We start from the raw sequence: 21,613 nt of genomic DNA, 5'->3' as shown, positions 1-21,613 counted from the left end.
CCTTTATGAGAGGGTCTCCAGCTCACCATGTGTGGCAGTTCCCCCTTGAATTGTTGTTTTATTTCAGTGGGAGAGAAACCCACACAAAGCGCAGTAATCACACTGGAGATCCTGGATGTAACCATGGAAGCGTTTGTCTCCGTCCTCAATGGGCTGCCCGGCCATTCATTTACTGATTGCGCTGAATCAATATTTAGGCTTTTCAATTTTATTAGCTGCTCCAAGGGAGATTTTTGGCACAGTGCAAAAAGAAATTAGCAGCGGCCAACCACTTTTAATCGTTTAGTTATAGTGTTATACAATATGCCTGCTTGAGCTGTCTGGTATAATGGATGATGAGTATCGCTATACTCATTTGTTTCTTTTATTCTCTGCACTATAAATACGCCACTACAACGCATTGAGTGACCGACCAATCATTACTGACTGGCTGACTGAAAAATAAATCGGAGACGTCTGCATTGTCCCGGAGACGGTGTAACCATGTGTCACAAAGCGATATATTGCACCCAAGTATCTCTATGAAATCTCCCAGCAAAGTTTTGCTGGTAGCCACATATCCGCACTATTAGCCTGAACTCACAATGCCAAACACTAGCACGTTTAAAAAGAGACGTACGATGGATCATTCCAACTTACCTGACACCTTCCTTGGATTCTCTGTCCAAGATGAATTACTATGATGTGTTGAACGCTGATGATAACATCGATGAGTCCTCTCAGAGTCTTTAGCTCCTTCTCTTCTCACACACCATCCGATGACTGCTACTGAACTCGATGTGTTCCTTCGGCGGCTCGGGGATCCCGGTGAACTGCATGGGGGTGAAGCGTGTGTGTCATCTAACGGGACTGGAGCGAAATAACAGAGACGGAGATGTTGCCCGGTCTGTTTGGGATCTTCTCCTCTCTTGCTCTCTCTCTCTCTCCCTCTCTCTCTCTCTGTGAACCCCTCCAGCCACGTGAGAGCTACCACTGCTGTACACACACTCACACAACTCACTGATCCCACGGAAAGATTAGTTTGCAGCTACTCGGGGATTCCAGCTCGTCTCCTGGTCGCTGCCTAATGAGACAAGATGTTTTAATCTCATTTGTCTCTCGCTCAGTACGGTGGTGGACAGCGCCATCACGTGGCCCGAACAGGCATAAGGCGCACCGAGGAACTGCCCTGTTAGGGCTGGTCTTCCCTTCTGTCCGTCACTCAACATGAACTCTGCAAAGGTTTGTTTCTTTATAAGTCACTTAAACATATGAAAAAATGACATAACTAGCCCAAACGCAAGAATAGTATAAGCGAAATGCATCTCCTGCATCCTTGCTCATCATGCCCATCATGTTGTTTAGCTGTCATTATCATGCTAAATATGTCCCAGACTAGCATTGAATGCTAAGAGAAACGGTGCTAATGTCACTTACTCTAATTTAAAATTGGCATTGATAAAAATGTACATCAGCCTAAGGCGTAATTTTTTTTTAGTAATTTTAATGAAAATGTGAATTGTATAAGCGAACATTAGTTGAGTTTAAGGTACATAGCATTGGCGCACGTGTTGCATTTGAATTAACGTCACAATTAGTTAAGGAAATTATCTTAGTTGGATACGGATGTGAATATAAATGTCTGACTATGATGACAATAACTTAAATTCAACAGTTGCAAGTCCGTTGGTTCCCATGACTGACACTCCTAGCAACTACCAGCCTGACCTGCAGCGCCATCTCGTGGTTAAAATCCAGGCCTCTACTGTTAGTGACGTCAACACGTAAACGTTTTGTTGACGTGGCGTGAGCGGTTCAACAGTAGCTAGCAGGTAGGGAACTAAGCGAAAACCAAGGTGAGACCGGGAGATAATCTCGTAGAAGTATGGATATTATCCAGGTCAACTGATTGATCGTTGTTCACATATCTCAGGTAAAGGTTATTGTTGACGACGTCATTATCGTGTGCCATTCATCAACTGTGACAATTGACCGATAGAAATGTAAAACCGTTAGCGGTACTAGTCACATAACATAAGGTGGACGCTAGTTAGCACTAGCTTGACGTTAGCCTGTGCATATGGCTCTCAGTTTGTGGATGTGAGCTGCACATTTCAGTCTTATCAGCACAAGACCAACGCGGCCGTTCATTTAAGACATTGCTTTGTGTTTCTAAGGTCACGTCGTTATTCCTGCTGGACGACAATATCTTCAGTGAAGCGAGAGACTGAGGTGTAGCATTTGCTATGTTCTATGTAATACCCAATTTCTTCATTAAATATTTGCCAAGATGGTATTTGAACCACAGTAACAATTGTAAGATTCACTCTACTGTGTAGTCGATAAATAATATACTTCTCGATTGTGTCTAAAGGCAGCGCTTTCGATTGCCAGCTGCCAACTTGACTAACATTACCTCACGTCTAAAGTACGTACGTTATCTAGCTAGACTATAATCTGTTGTGCTCATTACACTTGCATCACTGCTGCTATAGCAGTAGCTAACGTTAGTTAACGTTATCTGTCGATATATCATATTTGACAGTAATGTTTTCTTGGTTATAGTGCTGAACGAAGTAGACATATGTTGCAAAAAGAGAGGACATTAACATGATGGCTCCTTTCCCTTGAACAGTTGAAACTGGTAAACAATTACATCATAGTCCCCTGCATGTTTAGCCAAAGTCTTGATGCCTCGTAAGTCCAGTTGTCAGAAGCATGTGTGCTTGTGTACCTGCCATGAACTTTTTTTTTTTTTACAACATAGACCTTATTTTAAGCTATTCACTCAAATGAGAATTTGGTGTGACTTAATGAGGAACTAATTAATTCAGGCAAGTTTTCCTTTTTTTTTAACTTCCTTTAGAATAACAGTTGTGTACTTAATCTTGTCTCTGCTCTTCCCAGTACAGTGAAGAAAAATGTCCAGTATAAGCCAACACTATGGGTTCCAGTCAGCCACCATGGTGCAGCCAGCCAATGGTGGTCACGCTTATCTGTTTGGAAACAATGGCTCAGAGAATGACCTGTCAGAGGAGGATGGTGAGAGCTATGAGCTGCGGCCACGTGGCAGAGAGAGGCTAAAGAGAAGCACCTCCAGAGAGAGGATGGATGATATTATCTACCTGACCAGAGATATCCAGGAGGGTGACACCCTGAACAGCATTGCCCTGCAGTACCATTGCTCAGTATGTTTGTGTCTTTCTTTCTTAATCTTCTTGAAGAGTACCCACTAAACCATTTTTTTTTCATTGTGAAGTAGACTTTCTTTTTGTTAGATACACAAACATGTGTTGGCCCTTAACACGAACAATGATTGCCATTCCTTTTATATGAATTAATGTACTGATTAGTCTGCTAAATAGTGTTGGGCAGGTCTGTTTTTATAATTCTTTATTTTTTCTGTGTGTTTGTTAGGTGGCCGATATAAAGCGTGCCAACAATCTCTTGACAGAGCAGGACTTCTTTGCCCTGCGGTCGGTCAAGATTCCTGTGAGGCGCTTTAGTGTCCTCACTGAGACTCACAGCACGGGACCTCTCAAATCTGCCTCTCCCTCAGCTGCCAAGCGCCTCAACCAGATATCATCTATAACCTCCCTTCCCTTTGAGTCCTCCACCGACTCGTCCTCTTCCACCGACAGTGTGGAAGGATTTCTCATGGAGAAAGACAAAGACATTGAGAGGCTGGTGAAATCTACAGGTCCGTCTCGGAGCAGTCTGAATGAGGTTGTGTCCTCCTTAACCTTACAGCAGCCGCTACTCGGAGAAGTGGAGTATAAACCGGTACAAAGAAAGGACCCTTATTATGGTGCAGACTGGGGCATGAGATGGTGGACGGCTGTGGCCATTATGCTGGTTGTTGGCATTGTCACACCTGTGTTTTATCTGCTGTACTATGAGGTTCTTGTGAAAGCTGATGTCAGCCATCATGGCATTCCTACACAAGCTCATGGCAACAGACCTCATGGACCTACCCAAGGCAATAATTTAGACCTCCCTGTTGAAGACCACAAGGCAGGGGCTGGACACAATGATGACAATAATGTGGTTAATGGGGATCCACAGGGACACGTGGACAAAGCAAGAGACAGTCAACACAGAGAACATGAGAAAACATAAAGGGATTATAACTTTACATAAAAATGTGTTACCCAACTCAGACCTAATAAAACTAGGTGAATGATCCCATTAAGTAGTTTTTTACACTTGATACATCAATGCAATCTGTCTGAATCGGGCCGTCACTTTGTAGTGGGGACATTCATTTTTATATGGTTGAGAAGCTAGGAATAAGGGTGTGTCCACTGTCATTCCTTGTCTGTCCATTAACAGTTACATGCTTTAATGGGCTGAAAACATTTAGCTTTGCCGAACATTTTCGAATAGTCTCTATACATTTGAGTTATCATCGGTGTAGCCAATAGACTTCAGGTAATGTTTTAGTTATCTATGATGCTTCATTCTCAGCAAGCTACACACAAACTATATCCAGGGAGACAGACAGACAAACGCTAACCTTTTGTTTATTCAGCAATGGCAGTAAATCATATTTCTGTGGATTTGGCTTATATGCAGTTTTTACTTTGGTGCAAATGCATTTTTTTGCCATGTTGGAAATTGTATTTTTCTATTTCCTGGCAAAGTGTGATTGCTGCCATTGAGTTTAATATATAATTATTTTATTTCAACACTTAAGATACTTACACTATCAGTATTGAGAGGTACCAGTCAAATTGCGTTTCTTAATATCCATAAACGGTGCTTGAATGTTTCTTACTTTTAGCTTGAATCTAGAGAACTATTTCAAAGCATAGTGAGGAAATTGGGAAATGCACATTATTCCCACAACAACTCATTTTTGTAATTATGTGAGATTTTAGACTTGGTTATATACCTCTTTTATTGTGTCCCGTTTTCACTTGATACTTTATGAAAAAGCATTACATGTTTTGACAGTATGTGCCTTTCAACCGGTGGAAATGTGCCACAGGCTGTAAAATAAATAAATCTATTTTGAATAAATTATTGCCATGGTGCACAGTTTAGCATTTCTTATTTACATGTCTTTAAGAGGCAAGCCTGCCCCTCAAGAGCGTACTCACAATAAAACAAACAAACTCTCACTCTGCTAAACACTATTTGGAATGCAAAATATATACAATATTTAACCTATAGAGACAATCCCATAATGATTGTTAACTTCAACGAAGAGTTTGCATTGTCGACACTTTCTCAGTATGTTCCTTCGCCATCCGCATTGTCATCACTAACTGCACCAAAGTCTTCGCCATTGTCAAAATAGCTGTCAATGTAGTCGTTTTCCTACAAAGAAAGAAAAAGATGAAATCAAAAAATTAACTAACGCTTCTTACATATAGACCACATTAGTTCTGTGTGAAATTTGCCAAGAAAGATTTCAGGTCGTGATTTGCAATTTAACCTCTTCAACGTCCTCTTCTTCGTATGCCTCCTCTTCAATTTCTTCCTCCTCATTCCCAGTTTTCTTTTCGGTTTCATCATCAGATTTTTCAGGGTTTCCTTCATCATTCTTAACCAGGTTCTGAAATATTGTCATTAATATTCAATTATTTTTAATAACATGTTTGCTAGCTCAGAAGGAGATACCTTGTTCTTGCCAAGTACATATATAAATCACCAAGACAAAAAGTATAGTAGATGTTATGCTCAGTAGCTTAAAACAGAACAAACAAGTGACGAAAAGCTTACGTCTAATTTAACCAGCATTTCTTCTGCATCTTTGCGTGATATCTTCACAGTTTTCTTCTTTGTGTCTGTTGGATTTGGGCATTTGGTCTTTATTCTTAAAGAAATCAAATATAATGGCATTACATACATCATGGATTTCATATACCTGGTTTAGCACATGTTTTTTTCTTTTGGGGCTTCAATTCTTTTGGAAGGAGGTTCCAGTCTAAAATATCAAGGATAGTATTTCCATTAGTTTCCTATTATTTTCTAAATTAGCTGTAATCAAATGGCAGTATGTCATGCATATACCTGGACTCCAATCATCATCTTCTAGTAGTCTTTGCTTCAGGTATCTCTCAGTGTATCTCTCCACTTCTGTTTTACGTAAACAAGAACGTTCTACTTCGGTATAATGATATACATGTTATTTTGAAAGTAGAAGGCACCTAAATGATGCATTCAACAATATTTAGGACAGGATGTACAGAAAACTGAATCTAATACTTGTTATAGATATACTGTATATTTAGCTCTTTGCTGAATAAGGGAACTCTAAAAGATACTAAGGATACCACATAAGTATTAAAACTGCTAGATGAGGCAGCAGCTGTAACTCAATATTCTGCAATAAACACGCCTCTCTCCTTTTCCCAGATATGACCCTAATGAAATGTCTCAGTTCCTAAGTGCTGCATTATCTTCCCTCACAGCAGCCAATTGTCTTGTCATAGCATCAGATGATCAAGTTTCTAAGGCACTACTCTCCTCTTCACCTGCTTTATTGGAATGAGACTTAATGTTGTGTGGTAGCCGTTGCATCGTTCCCCTCATCTCCTGTTTTAAGGCCAGCATGTAGTCCTCATCCTCGCCAGCTTTCAGTGGCACCGGCTTAAAGTCTGTGTTCTGGAGGAGAATGGATAGTGAAGGGCGATAATACCAATGCATGACAGTTATGTTACTTTGTCACAGGTAATTTTTTTTTTTTTACATAGAGCAGATTTTAAATATATGTACATGTACAGGTTTAGTACAACTACAGTAAAGTTATGTTCAGTATAATAGTACCAAATAGGTCCTATAATTACAGTGAGGACATATGAGGACTATTAAGAAGCAGCCCAAGTACTGAAGTGCGCTGCTTAAAAATCAACAGATCATGTTATTACAATTTATTATAATTTTACTACACATGCACTCCAATTCTTATGTGACAAAAAAATCCTTCAGCCTAACCAGCTTCAACTGATGTCAAAGGCTAATATGCCAAACTGACCCCCGGGGGCCTCAAAAGCTTCCGGTTTGTGGTAAATTGTTTGGTAATGCTTGGTGTCTGGGCCCATGGACAAATTATAAAACAATGGGCCCCCAGGCAATGACATAATATTGCAAACAGTACTCAGCCACTCTAAAGTCCTATAGATAGACATATCGGGATGAACGCCTACCTAAAATGTATCATGGTTTCTTTCTTGTGAAATCTTCAAAGTGAATGTTTAGCCTATTCCTTCAGTTTAGCAGAAGGATTTTTGGAGCTCTGTTATTGAAGTTATTGACTAAACCCTTTGACTTCGTGTCAAGAAATGTAAAGTTATACCAGCAACTTTATCTAAGGTTTTGCTTTGGGGCATGAGCTGTTTCACCTCTAGGCCTGGACCCAGTAGGCCTGTATGGCAATCCACTCAGGCCTGTGCAAAATACAATAAAGCTGTCATATGCGTAGTGAGCTGGGTAATATATCCTTGAAGAGCACTTAAATGCAAGAGAATATTTAGCAGAATGTAGAGAAAGTATAAGGAAGACGAGTCAATTGGTGCACAAAAGTCATTTCTGTTCTATGACCCTCTATTTGCTGCATCATGCAGAAAAAAAACATATGAGCAACTTAGTTAGCTTGTCTATTGTTACCTTGACAATGACAAATACTATTTCACATTTCACGTGTGCAAAATAGAACAGTTTTCATAGCTTGTACTGTGGTTTAAACACAATGAGTAATAGATTGTTTTCTTTTTACAAGTCTCCTTTTGAAATGCCATGCATACATCTTACGTTAAATTGCACCATCCCTAAATGTCGTGCTATAAAACGCTTTCAGGGCTTAGAAGTACTTTGAACACACTGCAATGTGATCATCCTGGTATCTCTGAATGTGTGTGTGTGTGTGTGTGTGTGTGTGTGTGTGTGTGTGTGTGTCGGTACTTACTGGAAACAGCGGGTTGGGCCCCACCCTGGCTTCTGGCATGCTGCCCCTGCCGATGCCCAGAGCCTCGACGTTGAAGGTAAAGGCACCTATTCCACGACCTTTGCCTGCCATGGCTGCAAGCCTCTTCTGTACCTGCCGCAGAGTGCACATGCCGTCAGTCTACTCACTATCAAACACGTGTCGAAACATGGCACTACAGCTTCCACCGCCTGTACCATGGCTTTGCCTACTATGAACCGCTGGTCAACTTTGACACACAACATGCTCATTAACACACTTAATACGTTGTTATACTCACTATGTGACTGTTAGTAAATTAGTCCTAACGTGGCGACTAAAGTCAGGGCTATTTTCTGACATTTAGCCTTTACTAAGTCTCTATGGTTTTACTTTTCGATCTTACTTGGCATAAACATTCAGCTACTTAGTTGTATCTGTTGTTCGGCACATACGTATTATTGAAGTCAAAGTCTGCAGCTGAATCTAATGAAGCTTTGGACGGCTTAACAATGAGAGCGCGTGGATACAAACGCACACATGCTACACTCAGGCGTAAAGTCACTTCCCTCGCCCCGCCTCTGCCTGACGTACAAGGGGCGTGGTTTATTTACAGCCAATAGAGTAGCGCGCTTTATATTGTCGTCAGTTAGCTGATCTTCCAATGAGCACGCTCTCCTCCGACAAGGGTGTGTCGGCAGTCACGGTCACAAACACATACCACATCTAGCTAGTTGCACATTTCCGCCGAGAAATCACTTGCCATCACAATACCCGCAGCAGGTTACCTCGACAAGTGCATGAACTGGGATGTCTGCAGCCGACTGGTACGCTCACAAATCGCTCGGAGAAGGACTCTTCTGGATCCAGGAGCGATTTTACCAGTCAGAGAACCGGGCCAACATCTGGCTGCTCCGCGGCTCACACCAGGACGTGGTGATAGACACTGGTCTGGGTTTGAGGAGCTTACCTGACTACATCGACGGCCAGGGGTTGCTCGGCAAAGATCCGCAGAAGAAAAACCCGCTGCTGGCCATCGCCACCCACGCCCACTTCGACCACTCGGGTGGGCTTCATCAATTCCAACAGGTGGGCGTCCACAGCGCCGAGGTCGATGCCTTGGCCAACGGAGACAACTTCGAGACGGCCACCTGGCTCAGCGACAGGGAGATAGTCGAGGCTCCCAGTCCAGGATGGAGGGCAAGAAACTACAAAGTCAAGGCTGTGCAGCCCACACACATCCTGCAGGAGGGTAGGTAGGAGATGCAGCCTTTGCAGATCTGATTTATTGAAGAGGAGTGGATATGCATCAAAGGCCAGGTGATATGGTCTAAACGTATTTGCTTAGGGATAAGCATCATGGTCGATACCATTAGAACACATTTAATGGGTGCGCCTATACTCAATATATTGCACATTATGCAGTATGCACCCGACAGGAGGATTTACCCGCACAATGCATTTGGCATAAGACCAAAAATGACGTATTAGATGAATGCAGACACACATTCCTATACATTATAGAGGCATCTAACACATGTAATGGAGCGGTACAATATGAGGTCTTGAGTAGCGCTTACAACATTTTTAATGGATGGTGCTCAACGCTCATGTCACAAAGGATGTTGTATTTCTAAGACAGAAGTTCAATATGAGGTCAGGTGTAGCACTTGTACAGGAGTAAATGTTTTATTACATAGCATTGGTCTGGCTCATTTGTCAACTTTTTTTTAATAGGCAATCTGTGTTGGTAATGTAAGACAATATGTGACAAGAAGACATGTTGTGTTTGCAACTGCTTTGCATATTCTTTATTCGTTTTTTGTTTTGTGCAGGGCAGCTCTATTTTCAACCAGTGTGCTGATCACACTGTTACGTCCAAGAAAAAGATGAGAAGAAAATGCAGCAATGTCGCAGTTTATGGAAGGCTTCCCCCATAGTGTATTAATAAGCTCACAGTATTGATTTAGACATCACCCACAGTACTATTCGCAGATACACACCAAATCAATTAACTAATACAATAAACAGTAGTCTTTTTGGGGATTAGCAGCTTTGTTTTTGTTGGAGTTTTGACCTGAACCTTGTCTGTCTTTATTGCATTATCAAATGCACTGAATTGCTCTGCTGTCTCCGAGCGGCGCTGTGATTCCATTTCACCCTTCTGTCACAATGTCCACTCATATCAGTTCTGGACCAAATCAATGATTTGCTCCATGTCTTTGACTCTGCACATCAGTAATATGACATGAAATAAACACAAATATAATACAGCCAAATCATTAGGAACATATGCATTTAGTTTGGATGTAAGCCTTGTAGTTGAATGCATACCTTGAAGTTACAAGTTATGTTGTGTGTTTATATGCAGGATGATTTTGAAAACCCAATACTATCTCTCTCTAGGTGATGTCATCAACCTGGGTGACAGACAGCTGACAGTGCTTCACATGCCTGGCCACTCTCGGGGCAGCATCTGTCTCCACGACCGTGACAATAAGTTGCTCTTCAGTGGAGATGTAGTGTACGATGGTGCCATGATTGACTGGCTGCCCTACAGCCGCGTCAGTGACTACATCAGCAGTTGTGAGCGCCTGGTGGGGCTAGTGGACAGCGAACAGGTACCACTAAAACACACTTGAGGGTAGCTTACCATTTCAGCTCATAGTACCAACATTTTGGGTCAGATTAATTGATCTTTGATGCACAATATATCTAATCCCATTGTCTACAAAATATTAGGTTCATAATGAAAAGAGCATCATATTTTTTGTAGATGTCCATTGTGTGTACATTTAGGTAACTTTTATTCTGAGACAGTTAAACAACAGTTTTTGTATACTAATGAGACTTAATGTTGTGTGGTAGCTGTTGCTACCACACAACATTAAGTGTCCTATGGAAAAGATAATTAGTAATAATATCCATGTCAAAAAATATACTAGAATTTGTTATAAATTCATCCTTAAATCAGAGCTATGTGCCATGTACCTATGGATACATATTGGTACCCAGCAAATTGATTAGGAATTCATGTATCATGTCCTGTACATCACAAGTGTTACAAAATGTATAATTTCATTAAACAGGTTGACCAAGTCCTCCCAGGACACTACAACACCTTTGGTGCGAAGCAGCTTCACCGGATTGCAACCACATATATCAGCAGAGCTGGGACGTGCCCAGCAAAGTTCTCCACATTTGCCTGGGGTACTCTGGCTGGTGTGGCGCTCCGGGCATTCAACCCACGCAGCGCTTGCTAATGTGAGGGGATCATGGAGCTGAAGGAAGCACAAGTGAACAAAGAAAGATGTTTAAATATGGAGGGGACACGCCCCTCATTTATCTGTAACTTGATGTAACATTGTTCATTTACTTATGTAATCCAACTGACATATAATTGCCAAACCTTCTGGAAAATGCCACAATTGGGTGACATAAGTCAATAATCCACATAATATGAAGCATATAATATAAAGTATTTATAGTGTTTTTCTGTTCTATACTATTTCAAATATATTTGTTGGGTTCAATATGATTGTGTATAATTTTTATACTTTAAGCAGTTGTAAAATTATAATAGCACAACGACGATACAACTCTGCACTGCAAACAGAGTCAGCATGGCCATAGTATTTCTCTATGCATTTTACAATGCTCAGTGTCGACTACCTCCCACGTTTGTAACAGTGCTTTGTACTATTGACACATCTAAGGCTTTGGGACCGAAACGTTGACAATAAAGCCTCTGTTCTACCTGCCTTTCCTCATGTATCGACTAAGATAGACAACTGCACTTCAGTTGTTCAAGCGAGATGGATTCCCCTGGGATTTATTTGCTGGAAAGAGAAAGAGAGGAACAGAATTGGATATAATATGATCCATCATATGCTCAAAGTGCAGAGCATTTACTGCAGGAAAGACTGTACGTGGGGAAAAAGGAAGGAACTTTCCCTCAGCCTTCACAGTAAAAACTGCATGTTTGATCTGTTAAAACTCCTATATGCGGTGCTACAGTTTCAATTTAAGTAAGAGATGTATTCGATCATATTTTAAGATGCATAAGATTAAGATTAATAAAACTTGAAATATTATTATTATTTCATGTAGAAAAGAACTTGTGAAAGAAAAAGAGTCATTTGTGTATTGATAAAACATTTATTATAATTAATGTTATATTATTTAAACATGAGATTTTCACATTTCTCATTTTATGTTTGCCTTTGAGGACGCTGTACATGCAGAACACAAAGCCTGCTAACATGATAAACTTACAAGGTTATAACATTCAATGTTATTTATATGTAACTGTTACAGATCTGCACATCATCTGTTAACATTACAATAATCAGGTTTCAATATAGCTGCATTTATAACAAAATCAATAATGTAACAGAAGACAAAGAGAGGTTTATTTGTTAAAAACAAATTTACAGTCACAAATGTTTTTTAAACTATTTGACAGTTTTAAATCTTAGTCAAATCGCCCAAGTTCTGCGCCCCAAGAAGGAAACTGTTACCCAAGTAAAATCCACAGTAAACGATACAAACTGAGTAGAAGAGGTTACTGCCTTGACAGACACGGACTCATCTAGATTTGAGTTAGATGATTGTTTTCTTGCGACAAAAATTAACTGCTGTTAAGAGTTGTCTAAATGGCATTAACTTACATAATTAAATAAATACATGGCAGTGTACATACACCATTTTATTCTTGCTCTTGCTCAAAATCAGGAAATGGGAATCGTAAGTGAATCCCACAATACTGCAGTTTAGCAGAATTATATGACTTACTTTTGAACAATACTTAAACTTAAGTTAATTTCAGCTTATTCAAGGTTTTGTTGTGTGTAGAATATATGACCTACTTCTGGCGATGTCAGTGTGAAGATCAGTGTGAAAGTTAAGACCATGGGGACAGACGTTTATCCAGAAGAGATCACAGTACAGTATGTATGAGCACTTGCATAAAGTTAAAATCCTACCATTCATTGTTGAAGTGATATCAAGTAGTTCAACATTTTAACTTTAAGTCAAGCCATGTGCAAAAACAAATAAAATGGTGCATAGTAATTTTAGGAGAACCACAAAGATCATCTGTTGTATGAATAATTTGGTGCATACACTGAAGTAGACACAGTAGTCAGTACAGACTCCAACCTTGACTTGCACACTTAATACTCCTAACATTTTAAAACTTCTGACCGATTATACCTTATGTTCATCTTTCCACATGCTCACTGGCTTTCATAGCATAGCCACTGCAAACCTTTATCTATAAAATACAGATAGGAAACATCCAGTCAACATACTGCTAGTGCATTAATATCTATGATTTTGAAACATTGTTTAAGCAGCCAGGATGGCTAATAAGGTCAAAACAAAACACGTTTCAGAATTAGAGTCCAAGGACAGAAAGTGGGCCCAGTGTAACTTGTTTATTAGAGCAAGTCCTTTGCTCTTAGTATCACTTTCTCCCAAGCAGTATGACCATAATTATTTCTCAAAGCAAGCAGAGTACCTCCCATTTAGTATTGGACCATCTTCAAAATTGTGGCAACCCAGCAAAGTGCAGTTCCCTGCAGTGATTGTCACCTGTCCTTTGTGTTAGAAGACATTCCAGTTTGCCCCAGGAGGGTCTTTCATGATCCGTCCTCCACGGGAAGGCAGTAGAGGCAGCTTATTCTCCTCAGGGCTCTGCATGTAGCCTAGCTGAGTGCCTTAGCTTGATTCACATGTATGTTAAGCCAGGTAAACCATGGTTTAAACTTTTAACTGTTGGCTTTAGGCCAGTGTAAAATGTCTGTCAGGCGGACAAGTTCACACCTGGCTTTGGAGCCAGTTGCGAGGATCAAGTCTGGCTTTGAGGTTCCTGAGGCTGCGTCGAGCCGGGGAGGGCCTTGAGAAGGGAGCTCCCTCTGATGACTCAAGGCTGTGGCTGCCCTCACTGTTGCTGGAGCTGTTGCTGGAAGTGGAGCTGGAGCAAGAGAGCGTGGTCTGTGTGCTGCGCTGTGACAGAGGTGAACGGGAGGAGACGGGGAATGGGACGAGCAGCGAGGAGGGAGGTGGCTGGCAGGAACACTGCAGAGTCCCTCCTCCTCCATACACCCTCCCTCGAATGGTGCTCAGCTTAGCATCCAGCGACAGAGTGCGTGGCCTCAGGCGGGAAGGGGAAGATGACAAGTGAGGGAAGTTTGAAGAAGGCTCGGGCCAGCCATGGCGATGAGAGCAGGGACTGGTGCTGCAATGGCTGTCGCTGTCAGAGGTCAGGCTTGCATCTGAGGACAGCAGACTCAGCTGTGGGCAGCGGTGAGGGCTCAAGGGGCTCCGGGGCAGTCGGTGAGGTATGCAGGGGCTGTGGCCAGAGAGGCGAGAAGCACAGGGACGGGGGCGGCCAGCGCATTTGGGGTTGTTCTCCTCAAACACAGACATCCAGGTGGGGGAGGTTCCCAGCTGGCTGCGGAGCTCAAGCTCCTGCATTCTCCGAGCCAGGATTTCTGACACAGTGCTGCTGAGGTCATTGGATGACTCAATAACTGCAGGAGAGATGCAGCAAAACTTTCATTATATGGCTGGGTATCAGGCGAGAGCCTGGTTTTATATAAACTGGAAGTTCTTTCCATTTGCAACATTAACCGGTAATACAGTTGTTTCTTAATATGTTTTTGTTTTTTTAGGGAGGGATTAGGAGGTTTTCATGCAAGATTAATGAAACATTTGGATTATTTATATAAAGTTGCTTTGAAATGTATTCTTAAATTCATATGAAAATATTGCAATCAAACTTGATTGCATGTCTGGCAATGCATTGTAGAGTTAAGCAAAATAATGAAAAAATAAACAAATGTATTGTTTTTGTTTTCATTCACTATGATGAAGGATCATGAAACAAAAACATCTTGTTCTGTAATGTTTTGATCCTGGATTTGTAGTAAATCTAACACTGCAACATGGACCTCAACATAGTTTATATAAAGCCCTACTCTTGTTACTTCACCTGTCGTTGTAATAAGACGAGAGCAGAGCTCGAATCTCAGCAGACACGGCATTATCCTGCAGCAGAAGACCCTCAGAGGAGGGTGTAGCAAGAGGAGCTGCCGGGGAGGGGTAGGGAAAACCGAGGAGGTTGGCGAGAGAGAAGGGATGGAATGGGTAGGATGTGTGCAACCGGTTGCATTCAGTTATGTGTTTTTATGGTCATTAGAGAAATTGTTAACAGTTCATTCATGTTTATTTGGGAATATAATGTTTTGGCATGAGGAGAGAAGAAAAAAAAAACGATTAATTCAAGGATTAAGATGATTCCCCGTAAAAAAAAAAAGGAATGGTGGAAGTTGAGGAAAAATGTGACGATCAGAAATAATGTACGAGGACACAAGGAAATAATAAAAAATAGAAAAGACCGAGCCAGGGATTGATGGATTCAGGGCACAAAAGGAAAGTAGGAAAGGACAAAGAGGAAGAGAGAAACAGAAGACAGAGTGAGTCAGCGTGTCAGAGATAAGACCCATTCTATTCTACAGTACAGAGAGTGTGAGTTTGAGATATCGGGGAGGAAAATGTAATCGTGACAGCATCTCATGCACGGACCCGAGGAATTAAAGCTACACACAGTCACATGCAAAGCGGGCACAGTGCTTTCTTTCCCTGCCTTCGCTTTTATTCTCCCAAATCATTTCTTTGACTAAAAGTGAGCAAAACTTTTTCTAAAGCATATCCTCTCTCAGTAATATAAATCAAGCAGAGCTCTTACCCATTTCGTGATAGAGTGAGCCCTGTTTTGGTGTGACAGGAGCTGGTTTCCTTGGTGATGGCAGTTCAATTTTCATTAAGTCATCACAGCACTGTTTCCATTGGCCTGTATGTTGGAGACGAACTGTCACTTTCAACACACCAAGCTGCAGATCCAGCATATACAATAGTGCATGTCCTTTAACACAGTAACACAATAACTACTTGGCGCATTGCGAGTACTTACTCATGTCGTAGAAATGTTGCCAAAAGGCCTCCATCCACCGGTGCGTGTCTTCCCGGCTGTCTGTTGTCAGAGTGTGTGTGACCTCCTCCCCTCCGTACTGGTTACTGATGCAGATATTCTGAACTTTACTTTGAGGGTCTTTCTCAGATGCGCGTATTCTGGTCTCCTGAAACACACGAGCGACAAAGAATACAATCATCGACCATAAATGAATACAGCCAAGAATGAATGCCAGCACTCCTGAACCAACAAAATGATGTGCTGCAACAAGTGATCATTACGGCAATTGTAATAAAGTCCCCACAGTAAATGAGCCGTCACTAGTACTGCCACTAATTAGTCCTATCCCAATCCATTTCCCTTCAGCAATTACCTAACAAAAGGTGCGGACTCCCAATTCCCACATCTTCGTTCTACTCCAAATGTGTTTTATTGTGACCACTAGATGGCAGTGCTGTTCTATTCATCTATTCGTCACACTGCACTCCCTCCTCTTTAGGGACAGACAACTGTATGACAATGAATCACACAGACCTGATCTGACTGACTTGGCTTTAGATCAGCTGGGAGATCAGGATCAGCGGCTACACAACACTACATGAGTAACTATGGAAGGAATGAGAGGCCCCACAGGCATCAACTCCCAGACAGGAAATAACATGATCAAGAACCTGCCTGTCTGAATGACTGGATGAGAGAATAAGGACACCGAGTTGGATGGAGTTGAATCTTTGGTCTTATTATGTTTTCAAAGACTCAAGACTCATATTGATCTGATTTTATGTTGAGAACTTTAAAGCTTTTAAAGCCTGCTCTTTTCTAAACATTAACAAAGTTATACCGGAAAGCTGAGCAACAGAACCACAGTTAGCTATGTTTGACTTCTGAGCAGTTCTACTAGAGCAACTGAAGGTCGAATGCCTTGCTCAAGGGCACCTTTACTTGTAGATAAGAGAAGACCTCATTTCTTATTTACGCTGAGTCTACCAGTTGCCTTGAGATTCAAACTGGCAGCAATCCACAAGCTCAACCCTGTTCCATCTCTGCTCCTGACGCCTCAGGCATTACCAAAAATAAAATGGGTTGTGTCAAGCAGGCTCAACCTCCAGATCATTTTTATTCCAATCCAGATAGTTCCTCCAGTTATGCAATTCCTTTGCTGACCTTGTTGATGGCAATAGTCAAAGCTGGCTCGACATTAGCCTCCAGATCCTCTTGCCGGTGGTAGCAGAAAAGGCTTGTTCCTTTTAGAACGGCATACACTTTTGTCCAACTCTGAGGCTCACCTCCCAACTGCTGCAGGGTAGAGTAAAAGATCATTGAAGTGCGGATTAAAAGACAGGGACAGAAACACAGAGACAGATGGCAACATAAGAAGAAGGAGTAAAGTGGAGGAGGAGATAAGGACAACCAGGACAAAAGACAATATACATTTAAACCGTGAAAGTTCCCGTAACTGCCACGCACACACCAACTTACCTTAACTTTTAAACATCCACTCATCATCTGTTGGTTCATACAGTGAGGCTGAGCTGCAAGGCGGCAACACATAGAGCCATAGAGTGGCAGCCAATACGAACACTCTTCTGCGGGGAAAAGGAGTGAGATGGATGGACGAAAATAAACACCATGAATAAATAAAAGTATTCCCACATAAGATTCAAAATTCACACGCAAACACGTACAGTCATGTGCATCTACACACAAAGACACACTCACACACAGCTCTTCCTCTCATCATGTGTCCCCCCTTAAGCACACAAAACCAGGACAGGGGTATAAAAGACTGGCAGCTGCAGGGAGTGTCATGAAGTGCAGCAATGAAACTTTACAGCAGGCTGAAGGGCCAATGAATAAAACACTGGGGGCATGTCTGTCTGGGGGTCTGGGCCCTTGTTAGCCCACACCATTACAACTTTACACAGCAGTCACCTCATAGCACAGCCTTTATTACTGTGACCTTGGCAATGGCTGTCTGTCAGAGAACATGGAAGGACAGAGAGGAGGGGCTATGGGGTAGAGAGGCAGGGGGGGCAGTTCACTTAATTTAAGGAAAATTATTAGAATGCATGGAAGAAAAGTGAGACAGTAATGAGTGAGGGGAAGTAGACAACACAGACAGATGGCTAAATTGGCAGAGAAAAGAGAAAGATGGTGAGAAGACAGATTGAAGAAGGCTGCCACTCACCGTTGCCTGAGATGGTGAGGTCATGTGTGCGAAAGCTGTCCTGGACGTGTGACAGTGACAGGCTGGTATGAGCTAAGAGGTGGTACTTAGGGCCGCTGTCAACACACAAGAGAGGGGATGGAAATTTATTTTGCATTTGAGAATGCATGTTTTGAGTGAAAAAATGGTCTCCATAAAGATGCCTACTGGCATTCTCTGGAATATACACAATGTCTCTCTCTATTCAACATGTACACTAGCTGATAAACTTAAAGCTTTCTGTGCTTAGCTGATAAACTTAAAGCTTTCTGTACTTACGGTACAGAGGGAACTGGCAGTAGAAGAGGAGCAGCCCCCCCGTTGCTAACAGGACTACATTGCCCAGGCTCCATGGCTGCCCGGAGCTTCTTCCCTGCTGATCGCCCCAGTGACGAGCTCAGTTTACTGGCTAGTTTCCTTGGCGTGCTGCCCGTTGAGTAGTCGTCCTCTGAGCAGCAGCTGTACAACTCAACACGCAGATCAAAACCCGGGCTGGCTTCATTACTGCAAAAAGGTGCACATGATCATGAACATATCATATATTTTGTGAGTATTTCAGTTTATGTTTCAGACAGATGACTTACAATACGATGGTGTTGTCAAAGCAAATATCAGTCAGTGTCCGGTCCACTATCACCATGTCTGTGTCAAAGATCTCTCCTCCCAGCTGCAGCAGGCAGAACACTGCACACCGATGAAGCTCTACAATGGACGAGGTGGAACGGCAGAACAAAAGAGTAAAAAATGATGTGTCATCTTAACATCTTTCATTCATTTACATCACTTAAAAACTCATCTTCAGCTCCAAAACCACATCACCTCTGGAGATAACTGCTTTAACAACGTGTTAAGGCCAGAGGCTAGAGAGGGAATATGACCCAAGTAGTTAAAGGTGAAATAAGATCAGCTCCTCCACCTTGCTGACATTGTTAGTTTCAGTTCAGCAATCTGTAAACTGGCAAGCTGGGCTCAGGATTCCTATTAAGCATGTTTTGTGGTTGAAACTGAAGCACAATGGGGTATCTTGCAGTAGTCAATTAAAGCTACGACAATTACTGCCTTCTATATACACTAAGAGAAAATAGACAGGAATTGTAACGAAGCCGCAACACCTTTCTGGGTAGGCATGTATATAGTAACAATTATGGTGAATCATTGTGCCAACACACCAAAATATTAATATAAACAATGAATCATGTATGAAAAAACAGTACTCCAGGTATCTTTGTTTGAATATAAACAGTGTGACTCCTGATGGTCCTCTATCTTTATTTAATTAAAAAATATATTTATTTAGCCACTTCTCAATATTCAAGGTTTCACCAGAAAAGGCTAAAAGTTGAGTCTGCTCCTACACTATTTATGTGGTTGTCTGTACAAGGCACATTGACACTTAATATTCATACCTAACATTCCAAGTGTGAGCTCAACGCTCTGCTTAGAACGTGATTGGACATGTGACAGAGGAACATGCTTTACTTCTCCTCACCTCCTGGGCTCAGTTTATGTCTCGGTGTGCTTAATGATGTGACTAACAGCCTCATTAAGCTTTGTTAAGAGTCTACTACCTGTCTCTTGAGTTCATTTGTATGCACAGGCAATGCAGATTAATTCCATTCCAATTTCCAGGGGAGAGAATGAGGTCTGAGACTGATATAATGACTGCAAGGGGGTTAACATACAAGACGACTGTGGTTATAATTTCCATGCACCATTGAACTGTGAAATGCCATAAACATGTTTACTCCAAAATAGTTCACAGTAACAGTCCACAGGAAAAAAACGGGAGTTCCTTAAATGACTTCATTTGTTAAATTACCCTGCTAATAATGACCCAGTGCAGCACCTGTGTTGCAATGCTGCTTCTCAGAGCCAAGAGGCAAAGCAAGCAGGACTGGGCGGTGGGTCCGGTTGTGCTGCCAGGAGTTTCTCATGTCTCAAAAAAATAGTTCCTGGAAAATACTGAGATTTCTGGCAAGGCTGCAACAGATTGTGCTAATCAGCTTCAGGAACTGTGCTCTTGACCGCTCTTGACCATGCATAGAGTAGAGAAAATGTCCTACTGTATGATCTGTCTGCACAATTTAATGGGTCAGCAGATTTTTCAGATATGAATCATAAAGTCCACATCACTGTTTTACCCTCTGACGATATGAGGAATCCCACATTCAACCCTGTGGTTATACAACGCTTTTGCACACATTCAACATATTAGAATTAGCCATTTTATAACTGTGTGTGAAGCCACATACCACCAAGCAAATCATTAATAAATCCTACAGGCATTAACCATTAATACTCCATCAATAAAATTATTCCCACACATACAGAGGTGGCTCCTCACCTCCTTTGTTCTTGAAGTACTCCGTGTCTTTCCACATGAGAGGGATCCGAAGATCTGTAATGACAACAGACAGGGGATTAGACCACAAAAATGTTAAACACCCTTACTGTCTAACTGATGTGTGTGTATCTGAATGTGTGTCTCCTTACCCATGCTGCTCTCAGACACACAGATGATAATTAGCTGTCGGTGCTTTCACTAGTGACTATCTCTTCAGCTGGGTACCAGACATGCAGCAAATATACTTCCATAACAAAAACACACATGTTCCCTGCCTCAAATTTATATATATATATATATATATATATATATATATATATATATATATATATATATATATATATATATATATATATATATATATATAGTTTAACCTTCTCAACATGTTCTAAAAACAAACAAAACATGAACCGGTTGTTTTGGGGTCCCTGGTATAAATTATCTCCCTGCAGTGCGTCTGCAGTGCAAAGAGAGTAGCACCACAATTATTCATCTGACTGCCCGCTGTCATACTGCAATAGGCAGCATCTGCCTGAGAAGAGAAGCTGTGCATCAAATAGTAATACTAAATGGATCACAAAGATTTAAAGTTATCTTGCATATCCAAATATCCAACAATGAATGAATTAAGTTGTGCTTTTTACAAATTACTTGCATATTCCCACATACAATTATCTTACAACACACACACATTCAAACATTTAGACAATGTTTTTACTTGCCTGAGATGGCCACTTTTCCTTTGCACGGGAGTCTGTCGTCCATCGGCCCTGCGTCTGATGACCTCCGTGTGACCTTCTGCATGACCTGAGCCTCTTTCATCCTCTGGAGCTCCGACATGTAGGCCATGATACGTGTGCTGCAGGTCTGCAGGCTCTTCGACGCCTCCAACGCCTGGTCTTTCTGGGAGCAGGCAGCCAGTAGCTTGCAGGCTCCGTCACGCATACGGATCTCATGGTCAATCTTCTTCTGGATGTCGCTGTCCTGCAAGGACAAGGGATGGTGGAGAAGGGCAAAACAATTAGTGTAAGGGAAATCATTCTTAAATGATGTATGATGACACATTTGAAAAGAGTCTTTGTCAACTGTAGATAGATATGTATGTACTTTATTAATCCCCAAGCTGAATGTTTTATTTTTTTTGGGGAAAACATAATTAGAGTGAATTGAGGGAGGAAGAGCATAGGTATGATAACT

The 21,613-nt window shown here is 41.6% G+C and overlaps 5 protein-coding genes across 20 annotated transcripts in view; 2 read left to right on the top strand and 3 right to left on the bottom strand.

The window, feature by feature from the left end:
* adgrv1 (adhesion G protein-coupled receptor V1) overlaps positions 1 to 975 on the bottom strand; it is a 95,956-nt gene extending 94,981 nt beyond the window's left edge. The window contains exon 1 of the mRNA XM_068604771.1: positions 640 to 975. The gene's annotated coding sequence lies outside the window, so the exon portion shown is untranslated. The remainder of the gene's footprint in view (positions 1 to 639) is intronic.
* Positions 976 to 1,116: 141 nt separating this feature from the next.
* Positions 1,117 to 5,001, top strand: lysmd3 (LysM, putative peptidoglycan-binding, domain containing 3). 8 transcript variants are annotated; one of them, XM_068566765.1, is made up of 4 exons: positions 1,117 to 1,221; positions 1,655 to 1,811; positions 2,892 to 3,167; positions 3,397 to 5,001. In XM_068566765.1, the coding sequence occupies exons 3-4, from the start codon at positions 2,901 to 2,903 to the stop codon at positions 4,096 to 4,098; spliced, it is 969 nt and encodes a 322-aa protein (XP_068422866.1). In that variant the 5' UTR covers positions 1,117 to 1,221; positions 1,655 to 1,811; positions 2,892 to 2,900; the 3' UTR covers positions 4,099 to 5,001. The 8 variants fall into 8 exon arrangements, with proteins under 8 accessions (XP_068422866.1, XP_068422861.1, XP_068422860.1 ...); XM_068566760.1 differs by having other exon boundaries at positions 2,887 to 3,167; XM_068566763.1 differs by lacking the exon at positions 1,117 to 1,221 and adding an exon at positions 2,157 to 2,211 and having other exon boundaries at positions 1,796 to 1,912; positions 2,887 to 3,167.
* On the bottom strand, positions 4,862 to 8,429 carry polr3g (polymerase (RNA) III (DNA directed) polypeptide G). 4 transcript variants are annotated; one of them, XM_068566769.1, is made up of 8 exons: positions 8,190 to 8,429; positions 7,892 to 8,023; positions 6,462 to 6,591; positions 5,998 to 6,063; positions 5,852 to 5,911; positions 5,707 to 5,771; positions 5,420 to 5,539; positions 4,862 to 5,301 (listed from the first exon to the last, which is right to left on the bottom strand). In XM_068566769.1, the coding sequence occupies exons 2-8, from the start codon at positions 8,000 to 8,002 to the stop codon at positions 5,212 to 5,214; spliced, it is 642 nt and encodes a 213-aa protein (XP_068422870.1). In that variant the 5' UTR covers positions 8,003 to 8,023; positions 8,190 to 8,429; the 3' UTR covers positions 4,862 to 5,211. The 4 variants fall into 4 exon arrangements, with proteins under 4 accessions (XP_068422870.1, XP_068422871.1, XP_068422872.1 ...); XM_068566770.1 differs by having other exon boundaries at positions 8,295 to 8,429; XM_068566771.1 differs by having other exon boundaries at positions 8,344 to 8,407.
* Positions 8,430 to 8,587: 158 nt separating this feature from the next.
* mblac2 (metallo-beta-lactamase domain containing 2) lies at positions 8,588 to 11,945 on the top strand. The gene is made up of 3 exons (XM_068566352.1): positions 8,588 to 9,140; positions 10,295 to 10,509; positions 10,978 to 11,945. Exons 1-3 carry the CDS (start codon positions 8,699 to 8,701, stop codon positions 11,149 to 11,151), a joined length of 831 nt encoding a protein of 276 aa, XP_068422453.1. The 5' UTR covers positions 8,588 to 8,698; the 3' UTR covers positions 11,152 to 11,945.
* Positions 11,946 to 12,045: 100 nt separating this feature from the next.
* rtkna (rhotekin a) overlaps positions 12,046 to 21,613 on the bottom strand; it is a 51,322-nt gene continuing 41,754 nt past the window's right edge. For 3 of the 6 annotated variants that reach the window (XM_068566502.1, XM_068566504.1, XM_068566505.1), the window contains exons 2-11: positions 21,139 to 21,400; positions 20,417 to 20,470; positions 18,657 to 18,774; positions 18,352 to 18,576; positions 18,055 to 18,149; positions 17,346 to 17,452; positions 17,031 to 17,162; positions 15,867 to 16,032; positions 15,642 to 15,746; positions 12,046 to 14,424 (exon numbers count right to left, since the gene is read on the bottom strand). In XM_068566502.1, coding sequence (XP_068422603.1) covers positions 13,709 to 14,424; positions 15,642 to 15,746; positions 15,867 to 16,032; positions 17,031 to 17,162; positions 17,346 to 17,452; positions 18,055 to 18,149; positions 18,352 to 18,576; positions 18,657 to 18,774; positions 20,417 to 20,470; positions 21,139 to 21,400 — 1,980 coding nt within the window. In that variant the 3' untranslated portion in view covers positions 12,046 to 13,708. Of the gene's footprint in view, positions 14,425 to 14,881; positions 14,983 to 15,641; positions 15,747 to 15,866; positions 16,033 to 17,030; positions 17,163 to 17,345; positions 17,453 to 18,054; positions 18,150 to 18,351; positions 18,577 to 18,656; positions 18,775 to 20,416; positions 20,471 to 21,138; positions 21,401 to 21,613 lie in introns of those variants that run through there. The other 3 variants (XM_068566506.1, XM_068566503.1, XM_068566507.1) reach the window with 3 other exon arrangements.

The sequence above is a fragment of the Clinocottus analis genome, unplaced genomic scaffold (genome assembly GCF_023055335.1).
Source record: "Clinocottus analis isolate CAN_PGR_092001 unplaced genomic scaffold, fCliAna1.0.p SCAF_7, whole genome shotgun sequence".
NCBI classification, from domain to species: domain Eukaryota; kingdom Metazoa; phylum Chordata; class Actinopteri; order Perciformes; family Cottidae; genus Clinocottus; species Clinocottus analis.
Note: the sequence above shows the minus strand (reverse complement) of the source record. Positions and strands in the feature narration are given on the sequence as shown.

Bases quoted from the DNA above. Each gene is read 5' to 3' on its own strand.
- lysmd3 (XM_068566765.1), top strand. From the start codon at position 2,901: ATGTCCAGTATAAGCCAACACTATGGGTTCCAGTCAGCCACCATGGTG. The intron at 3,168-3,396 runs GTATGTTTGTGT...TGTGTTTGTTAG, and splicing joins CCCTGCAGTACCATTGCTCA to GTGGCCGATATAAAGCGTGC.
- polr3g (XM_068566769.1), bottom strand. From the start codon at position 8,002: ATGGCAGGCAAAGGTCGTGGAATAGGTGCCTTTACCTTCAACGTCGAG. The intron at 6,064-6,461 runs GTGAAGAGGAGA...TACGTAAAACAG, and splicing joins GTCTCATTCCAATAAAGCAG to AAGTGGAGAGATACACTGAG. The intron at 5,302-5,419 runs GTTAAATTGCAA...CTTTCTTTGTAG, and splicing joins AAGAAGAGGACGTTGAAGAG to GAAAACGACTACATTGACAG.
- mblac2 (XM_068566352.1), top strand. From the start codon at position 8,699: ATGTCTGCAGCCGACTGGTACGCTCACAAATCGCTCGGAGAAGGACTC. The intron at 9,141-10,294 runs GTAGGTAGGAGA...ATCTCTCTCTAG, and splicing joins CACACACATCCTGCAGGAGG to GTGATGTCATCAACCTGGGT. The intron at 10,510-10,977 runs GTACCACTAAAA...TTCATTAAACAG, and splicing joins GGCTAGTGGACAGCGAACAG to GTTGACCAAGTCCTCCCAGG.